Below are 12,265 nucleotides of genomic sequence, written 5' to 3'. Positions count from 1 at the left end.
TTTACATTTCTTTGATTTAAACAGTGACGCGATATGGCGACACAGTATTGATACAGATATAAGAGTGATATTTTGGGGGGTTTTAAGTGTCTTTACAGATAAAAAGGCAAAGATTATGGCATACACGGCTGACAGTACAGAAGTTGCATGCATCTGAGCACTGGACTCAAAACAAATTCAAGGTTTAGACCAAGGATCCTATCATCTTCCCCACAAAGCAGGCTTCTCCAGACCACTACACTTGTCAACTTCACATATATTCAAGTTGTTACATTCCCTTTACTACTCTGCTTTACAAACACTACACTGGGAGAGATGGCTGCATACATCCATGGCCTTGCATCCCCCATCACTTCTATCCACTGACGGATAAAACATGAAGATGCCTTGGGCAAAATCATTCTGACAATGTTACAAAGTACATAGCTGACCATCATCCGAGGAAGTGGGTGGCAAATGCATGATTCATTGGCCATTGGATGAGACCTCAAGGCAGCACTTTTACCAGTTAATAAAAAGATTCATTAGATTTATCCAACATTTGAATTATTCACATTAGGATAGGGACTGGGTGATAGCTAAAATCAATTGGAGGGCATTAAAAAAATCAAGGTTTCCAGACTCGACAGCTAAGGTGAGGTATGCTTACATTATAGGAGTCATTTTAGGCTGTGTCTGACAATTATGAGGGGAGACTGAAGATAATTTCCCAGGAGAGTAACCTTTCACATTTGCTTGCAAAACAGTTGGAGATTGATAGTACCTTCTTGCAGCATGGTCTCACAAATTACAATGCAGAGTGTTCAGTGAAAAGACCCTTGACTCTAAACACTGTGAGGAAATACAAACCAAAAAATGTTTCATTTGCTTTCAAAATCAGACAACTTCCTTATCCATTCACATTTTTACTTTCATCTGAAAGTGTGAGAATGGTGCATTTAATGGTTGCAACAAGACACATGGTGCTGAAAAAATGTGTGGGTGTTGCATTATAAACCTGAATGTGTAACTGCCTTTTTCAAAGTGTGCAAAGTGCTTTGAAATTAACTACAAATATGACTCATGTATCAGAATGTTTAATGCACCTCAATGGCTGAAGTATAGCGGCAACCACTATTTTTACAAACCACAGTAAATGCTGCACAGCAAGACTGAACGGTAGTTATTTTCTCCAAACCTTGTTAGAAAACTGCATCTTTAATTCAGAGAGTGACACAGCAAGTTATTAAGCAGCATTGTTTGGCAGATAATGAGATTTTCCAGCAGTCTTTGAACAACTCAGTCTGCAGGGATAGCATACAAATAAAAATCAGTTTAGGACACATGCATGCACACACACACAAACACACAATGGAGTGTATAACGAAATAGGGAGGCAATTAAACATTTTCTCCACTCTCTTCTCTTTCTATCCTTCTCTGTATTTCATGTGCAGAGAACTAATTTCTATCTCTTCACTCCTCAACAACTTCCTGTGCAGTCACAACCTTTGTTATAGACACGTTTTCTATTCCACACTTAACCAACCATTACTAAGGCCTACAAACACACAGTCCTCAGCTGACACTACTGGCGAGTATAGTGAGAGAACTGACAGATAAGAATGAGAGCAAAGACACAAAAATACAGTTGCCTTGGAAACTGACATTCTGCAATTCAGTTTTATGTAATCTATGCAGAGACATGCCAAATTCTCCAGGCCATCCATAAACTTTTCAACTCCTTTGTCCAAAAGCTGCACAAAAGTCTGCAAAGGAACAGACTTATTGTTGATGTCATATGATTGCCAAGGGAGTTCATCTAATCTATTCTCCCTAAAGGAAACTAACAAATCATAACAGGGAGAATAGTTGTCCGTCAAAAGAACGCTAAGTCCCGAAAGTTGTTCCCTAGACTCTTCAATGTGTCTTCTTTCAATGAGCCTTTAGCTCCGTTAATCAGTGCCTGTGAGGTTCTTTGGGGTCATCGTCACAAATGAATTCACAAAGAATCTTGTCTTAGTAACTAGAGTCCTTCTAAATGGTGCTAGATGTTCTTAGTTATGCATTTTCCCTGAAGACCTTTCCCAAAATATGCATTACGTCCAAAGTGATTGGTTTGTAGACTCATTTGTAAACAATTATGACGTGTGGGCACACAGTTAAGCAACGGCAGAGTACAATAGTTTGTCAAGCTACACCAGGGGATTAACCACCAAAGATCACAAATGCTACCTAAACTAATTCACTTTGACAAACACTAAGCTACTCCCAGATGTGTGGGATATTAGTGAGGGAACAGAGGACTTCTGTGGTCATGTACATGTCAAATATTAAGACAGAGACTGAGTTTTCTGTCTCGGGATCAGAAATCCTCCCAAGGCAAAGACAAACAGACAAGACCACTGTGTATGAGACCTGGCTCAAGAAACAAGTGAACTGCACTTGCATATAAGGGAAATATCATTTGGGTTTTTTTTAAGCTTGCTAGCTAGCATGGCAATTATATGTAACTCCAACATTCACTTGTTATTTACCTCTCTGTATTAAGTCTTATTTAAACCATTTACTACTAGGGTTTGATACTTAAATTGTTCCCTATCTATGCACAGAGGCAATTGGTCTCCAGATTTCAGCAGTAGATGCTATTTGTTTGCAGTCAAAACCTGATTTAACTGAGGTTAGATACAGTCAATAAGTGGCATCATGCAGCCACATATGTCGCCTGTGTTTCAGTTTAAAGAGTATCCCTGTAAACTGCCGACTTTCACTGACACATTGGCTAAAAATCATCCGTCAATAGTTGTTGAACAAGTCGTGATCCTGTTGAAAATTTGTAGAACCTAAATCTAATATTGATTCTGAGAATCAACCGTGCAACAACCAGAAACATTGATCCTGCCAACAGTATTGATTCAGTGCTAGCTTGTCTAGATGAAAGGAGAAAAATGTGTGTGCATATTTTTGATGAAGTCAGCTGTAAACAGGTCTGTAGGAGACCAGTGACTGAAAAAATTAAAGCTACTGAGAAGAACTTTTAGATGGTTATGATACAGACTTAAATAAATGTTGATGACTCTTTTCATGATCTAAACAAAACAAACAAACCGGATCATCAGCGCAGTTTAAATATGTCTGTGTAGTAACTTTTTATGCTTCAAAACAGAAGTTTAAGACAAAGAGATTTACTGCATGCTGCAGAAACTGCCTTTTTTATGTATCTTGCTGCAAAGATTCTCAATAGGTGATACTGTTACAGATGGATTAGACCTTTTTTTTGCTTAAAAACTAATGTACCTCACAGGAGCTTGAAATCAAATATTAGTAAATGCCCAAAAACATGTTTGGTCTGCTTGTATAAAGTATATCTATGAAAAACACATTTGGAAATTGTGGTTTTATTGCACCAGTGGTATAAGTCCATTATGGCCATTAAATTCTATTTGTCTTGTTTATTTGTGACTTATTTTACACTTAGCAAACTGTCCAACACGTTTGAGTCTGAAAAGCACATTTTGGTTTGATAAATAACTCTTACAGGCTGAGATATTTCAGGTTCATTAGCACTGTAAACATCACATTGCACAATCTTCTTGGTGTTATTGGATTGTGTCATATTATTGGTGAGTTGGCTGTAATCTCATCAATTCCCCACCACCAAATAGATGAGTAGTATTATCTGCAGCATCTGTCTGTGTCTCTGGAGCTTGTTTTAACACTAGAGGCTTTCTCAATAACTGGGACCAAAAGTAGGACTCCCTAATTTTTTGGTTCCTCCAAACTCAGCCAGTAGGGATCAACTACTCGCCCTCAGATGTTTGAATAAAGCCCCAGACCTACACTCTGCAATGAACTGTAATGTGATCATGATCTTAACAAACTCAGGCTAATGCTACAGCTTCAGGTGCTGCCTTTAAAAAAGGATAACAGCTCAAGGTAAGAGTATAACCATTAAACAAGTTTGATTGTATACATCTAGGGCAAAATATGGGTGCAAAAAAATGCTCAAAGAAACAATCAACCCTTCTTCAATGATTTGGCTCATAACTTTCCTGTAAACACAGTAACTTTAAGATTAAACATGTTCATAGAGAAACCAAACTAGCAAACTAATGCTAAAAAACAAAAATTAATCAGTGTGCAGAAGGTCGGCACACTCATGTTATGTAATCAGAACAGAAAAACTTTTCCAGTGCTCAAACTTAACTCCAAAAATGACTCCTTTTTTCATGTCATGTCATGATGTTCTGTAATCCAAAGGTCGTCTCTTACATGCCTGAATAAACAGCTTGGTGCGGTTAAAGAACCTCATTCCCCTCCTCCCGGCAGATGCTTCCTTTTCAGGGTGTCCCTGGCCTTGCTAAGAACGGGAGGAGACCCTGCTGCACAGCCCGAGGGATTACACATCCCGGCTGCCCTGAGGATGCCAGAGAGAGCTGTGGGGACATCGCTAAGGTAAACCGCATCCAGGCTGCTCGGCTTGATCTGTTGCCACCACAACCCTGACCTGGTTACGTGACTGGGAAAGGAATTGGATGTATAGACTAATACATTCTTGTTGGTGTACACAATCTTGAGGTTCCAGCTCATGGTTTTATGAAAGGGATAAATATAAATTGCAACCACAACAAATAAGACTCATTTGTGTATGTGGCAGGAGTAATTACTGATATATCACGACACATGATTTCTTAAACAGGACATATTCATCAGCCTGCTCTCAATAAACCTGTGTTATTTATAATCTCTGCTTACAGATGAAGGACTATGTTTTTTAAAAGTTATATTATGGAGTATTTTTGTCTTTATTAGAAAGGACAGCTGAATAGAGACAGGAAATGTGTGGAGTATAGAGTGGGGGAAGACATGCAGCGAAGGGTCATGGCTTGCAGTCAAACCAGTGACCGCTGCCATGAGGACTATAGCCTTGTGCTTAAACCGCTAGGCCAACCAGTGCTCCTGGAATATGAAATCTGATGTCAAAGGGCAAGCTTGCATCCTATAGGCACATTGCAGACATGGAGAATGAGTGCTTTATAATCCATTTGAAAAGGACTAACTTAAAGGAGAAAGACATTACAGTCTATGCCAATGACAACCCTAGGCCTAGCACATAATGCGTTTACTTCCACTTTAGACCTTTACTCTAAAACCTTAAACTGTTTTAGCTGAAATCAACTTCACACTGTAAGACATAAATGAACCTCATTGTTAAGATGTCTAAAATAATAAACTGTATATCATATGCCTTTTTTTGTGTCTTGGCATTAACTGGAAACAGGCTGAAGAAGAACTTTTTGAAACAGACAGCAGATAAAGCTGAGGCAGGAGAGGGATCAAGCTTACTGGTAAACACACAATTGAAGATTTATAACCATATCAAAATTCTGATAAATACATGTGGTTTCAATGTCAGTGTGTTCCATGTGATTTACTTGCCCAGGCACTGCAGATGGAATCTATCTAATCAGTTAAATCTGATGCATCCCCTCTCATTGATTGAGATTAATGTATGTTGTACATAGTCCCTGACAAACTAAACAACAAACCAAAATAAATCAATACCAATATTTGGACATACACATATACGCAACAGAAAGTTGAATGTAAGATTTGTTTTATACTTAATAACCTACAGATTCATCATTTCAAAGAGCTGCCTATCTTTGGAGGAGATGTGTGATTTCTGTTTATGCTTCAAACTGCAAAGATGTGTTTCACAAAACTGCATGAGTCTCCAAGTTTTCGCATTGAGTTTAAGGAGATCACCCTGCATTAGCTTCAGGCAGAGAAAATAAACTAAAATGAAGACACAGACATGAAGGCCATTGCTAGCTCTACACCGAATGCCCAAATTCAGCTGTCAAAGTTGGTCAGCCTGTGTCTTCCCACATTATTCTCCAGCAGCCTCTTTCCTTTCCCCCCTTGTCTTTCGTCTCTGAGTGCAAACCAACTTTCATGTTGGAGTGTCTCTAAATGTCTTTGCTGCTATCTGTTGAAGGCCAACGCAGACAAAGGTGGGAAATTGTTGCCAGGCAACTCTACACCTCAGGCAGTTTGCTTTATCTCCCTTTTTTCCCTTGTTGGATGACACTTTCTTTGACATTACCAGAAAATAAGAGCAGTTTCATGTTAGTTCAAGGTCCCAGAGTATCTTATTGGCAGTGAAGTCAAACATCAAAAACACAGAGGACTTACAGGGGAGATGGTTGGAAGGGTTGGCAAGGACTGCTGGGACTGGATCCAGGGAAAGGTGGGTGGAACAAGGGGGACCGAAGACGAGGAGAGATAAAAGAGGGGATATGGAAGAGAATGATAGAAGGAAAAGTCAAGGAGAGAGCCTTGTTTTAAAAGCAAGTGATGGGAAAAAAAGATGTGAAAATCTGAATCCACATTATGCTTCTGATCACATTTAGTAACTACATCAAGGCATGTTCTAACAATTAAACCAGTCATATTACTTTAAATGTGTCATATTTTGACTAAGTGGTAATAACGTCTCTGTTCAACACTTTTAAACCTATCTTCTTTCCAGAATGTTGTCCATACCACCAGAAAACTCGTCATGTCATAGAGTATGCTTATGTATGCCAGTTTATGTATGTGAGTGCTCTATTGAGATTTGAAAAATATAGATGTAGGAGGTAAGGTGACAGATGCGGCCTGCGAATAACAGTTTAGCTTCTGTCGTCATCTTGTCTTGAACGACACATAGTACAACATCTGTAACTGTTTTTCTACCACACAGAGTTCTGTCAGACACAGGGGAGCAGCTAGCAGACTGCATCAAACAAGTACGGGTAGTGATACAGACATAGAGCCATGTACCTGTTCTCTTTCATTTGATGTAGATGGAATAAAAACCTACTGACAGGAAGTGCACACATCTCCTCAAGGCCCAAGGTGAACTCTGCAGACATGTCTGCACTGTGACACACATATCAAAAAGTCTTGAACATGCAAACACTGTAGACTTTCTTATTCTTATGTAACCACATGGCTGACTCACAGCACATTCTTATTCAGAGCAGTGGCCTGCAGGAGCAAATGTTGGAAAAGAAATACAACTCACATACACACAAATGTTCAGACATAAAGTGACTCACACACACTTACTTTTCAAAGTTGTCACAGGCACAGTGAGCCGGTCTGGATTCCACCCATGGGGCCATCTGTTCTTGTATTGGCCAATTTGAGTAGACACAGACTCAGGAATCATTAAGGATGCAATATGGCATCACCAGCCTTCATCATTTTCATTGAAAATGAGCCACTGTGTGAGGGAGAACGAGGGAGACAATTTGTTATTAACAAGAAGGCAGAAAAGAAGTCTTTATGGTTTCAAAACTTGTATTTCATAAAAGGAAGCTACACTACATAGAAATTTGCGACTACACACTGTGGTAACCTCCAAGCCTGAGAAAATAATACACACTTAAGTGCTAAAAGCTGCAGTTCTTCTACTGGCCACTTGAGGCAGGCAAAAAAATTGAGTTAATCCCCATTATTTACTATTGCACATTTCACAGTAGAAATTGAGCATAACATCGGTGCAGGTAGGCCACAAAGTCAAGCTCGGTTCACAGAACATCAGCTGCTCTTAACACCAGCCACACCAGATATCAGTTTAGCTGATTACATCCATGCATCAAATTGGCCAATAGCAAAATTGGCGATCTATTTAAACTGTTTTAGCCTTCCTACTCTCGCTGCTCCCCCTGCAAACCACTTCGCAACCCACCTCCACCCCAGCTCCTCCTTTTCTGCTGTGTCTGATTTCACCAGTTTCATACGTATTGTCACTGAAGCCCACTCTGTTCTGTATTTGGGGGGTTCTTTGCTGCTGCTCTCCCTGCCTTGGCTTTTCATGTATGCCCATGAAGGGAGGTGTGCTCTCCCCACCTCAGACTTTGGCATTCCACGTAGGCACATGAAAGGGCAGGGAGCTCCCAGAACAGAGCTATACCACCAAATATAAGTTACTGCACGCAAATAATAAGTTATTTCAACAAGAGTGGTCCTGACTGAACTAAATATGTTTACAGCTTGGTAAGATGAACCATCTTAAACAAAAATGTACCCAACATTTTATAACACACACACACTATTGAATTGAATGGAGCCTTAAAATGATTAATTATTAGAGATGTGTTTGCTTTAAGTGACAGATGGTGTATTTTAGCACTAATATGTTAGCTCTATTAAGCACTGGTCTCTGCGCTTACTGTATCTGACTTCAGGCTCCTTATGTGCCTGTCATGCAATTCTGTATTTTGACATACAGGGCATAGGAGCCAGGGTTGCTGTTGGATCGCAAGACGAAGTCCAGGTATTCTACCTTATGTGTCATTTACCAGCTGCGAGTGTGCAGAATATCCACTGTCCATCTTTATGTAAAAAGCTGTGGTCAGCCAACACTACATATGAACTCTGGATATGTTGGAAACCTGATTGTTAACTTGCTTTTTTCCCAGTGAATGAATTAGTCAAGGACATCAGCTGTATATATCTTTGAATAATTATAATTTGCCAACCCTTAACACTTCTATGGTGCCATCATCTACCACCCTATAAACCAGTATGATGGAGACAGATCTTTAACGTTTCCTTTGAATGGACGCTTGTAACTTGTATTTCAAGCAAAGCTGGTTGATTGATTGATACATTTGGAGTGACTCCAATAAAGAAATAGTGTGAAGCTATAGTAAATACACAGCAAATACAGTCAAATAGTAAATATGGTAGAGGTCATCATCTAAGACCACTTGAATTCTGTCATTTCATGAACATGACACATGCCACAGTCGCCTCGGCCTCGCAGTCAGCAGAGTGATCACACTGGCATTTAAGCACGAGAGTTTTCACATAAGATGCTCCCACTCAACACCTCCTAACACAAGCTGCTGTGTCGCTGCAAAACCACATCCTTTACTCAGCCCTAAGCTTCCTATATCTTCCTCTCGTGTTTTTTAAGTACTCTGACCTCCCGCCGCTTTGTTCTGCTACCGACCACAACTGCTTCAGGCAAAGACTGACCTGTGCCTCTACCCTTGTTATCACTTTGAATTTTACCCTTTTCATGCCACTGGCAGCCTTTTTGATAGGTTACAGTAGACCATAAAAGTCAGTCTTTTAGAATGGACTTGATTTTCCTCCACCCTCATGTCAACTCCTTTTATAAGTAGCAGATCTTCAAAGTTAATGGCTTCCTCCATCGTACAGATGCCTCCTATTTAGTGGGATTATTGTTAGATGGCATTATTCTGACACCACTGCACTGCCAAGTATCTACTGTACTTACATAAAGCTTCCAAAGTTGATCATATCAGACTGAATTGAAACCAGTTGTCATGAAAAAAATTGAACAAACCTGACAACCATAACATCTAACACAGATATGCAATGTAAGATATTTAGAATATGGGCAAAAAAAATTCTACTATATTTAATATAGTAGTAAATATTATATTATGCACTGCCTTCCAACACTGAGATGCAACTCACCCCCCTGCCTCATTTGATTGAAGTAATGCAGATCATATTATTAAACACAATGTGTAGTTTCCCCTGGATACCACAGTGAGAAATGTGACTCTGTAATGTAGTAGCTGATAATTGCTCATGAAAAATGCATGAGCTGCATTTTATTCTTTGTCATAACTGCTAATAAAACCTGAAAAGCCTAATTAAATCAATGCAAAGAGCACAAACCTGTGTGTTTTGTGTGGCACCATAAAAGTCGCTCTTTAACACAAGACCCAGGCCTCTTCGAGACAGAATGACAAAAAAAAGGGTTTGTAATTACTTTGATAGCAATGTGCTGTGGGAAAATGAGCCCTCATAGTCTGCTGCAAATTCCAAGGTTTCCACACACACACACACACACACAAAGAGGATTTCCACTTCAATTACTCCACTTAGTCTACCTGATGCTTCTGTGATGCTGTCTTAAAAATATGATGGCCTCCAGCACATCTTCATAAAATTCTAGTTAACACAGCATCTTCTGAGTTGCCCTCTTCTTGCTTTACCTTGATGTTTTGGTGTTTTAACCTGCAGAGCAATTCATCCAGCTCTTTTTGTACAAGTTATCAGCTCTGGATGAGTCGAAAAGACCTAGATAAATCACATTGAATTGGTAGGCAAGGTATGATTTTGTTTCCAGGTTCAGTACCATCACGCTGGACAAAGAATCAGCAGAGGACAGGCTGTGAGTGAATGGGAAGTGTAATAGAAAGTGGAATGGAAAAGTCTCAAGCTGGGGGAGATGATGGCATAGGGGTATTAAACTCTGAGAGTCCATCACCTGGAGAAGGAGATTTTCTTTGAAATATATGTCGATGTAAGGTCCTCTCAGAGCACAGTGTGAACAAAACATGAACTATCTGCATGTCTACTGTTATCATTATCAGATGTTGCTTGGACCCCTTGAAAATGAGGGGATTCATCTAAAGGAGCTATCAATTCATATATTAGTCTGAATTTACCTTAATCATTGGTCAGAAGATACTGCAGAGTATTCAAATCCGTTATAGCCACATGAAGACAGATCATTTCTCTGAACAAGCACATGTTAGTTCATGCATGCTTACACGAAAACCACGAGAGACACTTCACAACACAAAGCAAATCAAGCAGAGAAATAAAGTGGTTACATTTGCGAAATTCTAGTGTTGTTAAGCATGCACAATTACCTTTGATCGGCACAGGTGCAAACACTCTGGATGTGTAAGCGTGAAGTAACAAAGCCCCCATGGTCTATCATATAACACTTGTTACAATGTTATAAGATTGCCCCATCTAGTTTAAGAACAACTTCAACAATAACAAGGGGTTAGATTCAGTTCTCCAGAATTGCCTCATGTGTGTATAAATCATGACCATATACTATTACAGCAATAGTCCAAAAATCGCCACTGTACCATTGTTACCATTGTTTTAGCATACATTTTATTTTTTTATTTCATTCTATCTTATTTGATCTCTTTTTTTTATTTATCAGATTTTATTTTATTGATTTTATTGTAATGATTGTATCTTTATCTTTAAGTATTTCATATTACTTTCCCCTATCTTGTTTTGGCCTTGTACCATTTTCCCTATTGCTATTGTTTTCTGTCTCTTTCTTTCTTTTTTTTTGTACAGCACTTTGGGCTACTGAATTTCTGAGTTGAATCAAAAAATTTAGTATTTCATGCAGTAGCAATAGCAGTAGTACTGTATTTCAACACAGAATGAAATGACAAATTAACCAACATATGGGAATAAAATGTGTCCTTTGACATGTCAGAAAAAGTAGGAATGGTACACAAGTTCTGAACTAAACTTCCCACAAGCTTTCAATACCGGAATGAACAAAACAGATATCTGGACAAAGTCCTCAACAAAAATCAGCAGTTAAGTCTGGACTTGTTAAATCAGATTGTGATAGCAGAATTGAATAATACTGGTCAAAAGATGGCAATGGCAAAAGAGACAATTGTGGGAAGATGTGGCATGAATACAAATGTGAGTGAATGATTGGCTTTCTTTGCTGCTGCCTTCACATGCAGCATCGTCATTCAGGCAGAAGCATAGTCAACAGGAGGATTACATGATGGCAGGTTTTCTGGCCTCAGAGAACCTTTACTTTGTGTCGTTTCACAACACTTTTCATGTCCTTCATCTTGTGTCTCTGGGTTATACCTTTTACTCTTAAAGGAATCATGGCTCAAACTTCAAACTGTATCTGTATGAAACCAGTGTCTCCCCTGACAGGTTACAGTCCAGACTTCTATCTGAACTGTAGCAGCAGGTTCATTTAAACTGGAGCAGCTACTCGATCTTCTGACTGATAGTCTAATGGATTTCAGAGGTTTGGAGGCAGTATGAGATTCTATCTGGGATTTCTATTAAGTCTTGTATGTACAGCAGTTCCTCATATTGCACACTACAAGATTCAGGCAGTATAGAGTGTGACGTTCACTGTGGAATGAACAGCAGCTAGGTGTGCATGTAAGCATGCATTACCTCTGTAGGAGCCTAAATGTAATTCATGATGTTATAATAATTTAAATTCATGTGCAAGATAAAAATGTACATAGATAGTTAATTTATAAGGATAACGATAAATATATACTGTACATTTATAAAGAGATGGTATAAGTTAAAGTTCATTATGCTGTAAGTATTTTCTCATAATATTAAAAAGGTATTTGGTTGGTGACATAGAATGTCATGTGTTGGAATGGTGGCTGAATCATGCATGCTGTAACCCCACCCCTTGTTAAGCTTCATTGATCTCCATA

General features: G+C 39.0%; 1 protein-coding gene across 1 annotated transcript in view; it reads right to left on the bottom strand.

Moving 5' to 3' along the window:
• Nucleotides 1–12,265, bottom strand: part of dtnbp1b (dystrobrevin binding protein 1b) — an 89,375-nt gene that overhangs the window by 47,558 nt on the left and 29,552 nt on the right. Inside the window, exons 5-6 of the mRNA XM_034704375.1 lie at nucleotides 7,095–7,251; nucleotides 6,177–6,215 (exon numbers count right to left, since the gene is read on the bottom strand). Coding sequence (XP_034560266.1) covers nucleotides 6,177–6,215; nucleotides 7,095–7,197 — 142 coding nt within the window. The 5' untranslated portion in view covers nucleotides 7,198–7,251. The remainder of the gene's footprint in view (nucleotides 1–6,176; nucleotides 6,216–7,094; nucleotides 7,252–12,265) is intronic.

This window comes from Notolabrus celidotus, chromosome 16 (genome assembly GCF_009762535.1).
Source record: "Notolabrus celidotus isolate fNotCel1 chromosome 16, fNotCel1.pri, whole genome shotgun sequence".
Lineage (NCBI taxonomy): Eukaryota > Metazoa > Chordata > Actinopteri > Labriformes > Labridae > Notolabrus > Notolabrus celidotus.
Note: the sequence above shows the minus strand (reverse complement) of the source record. Positions and strands in the feature narration are given on the sequence as shown.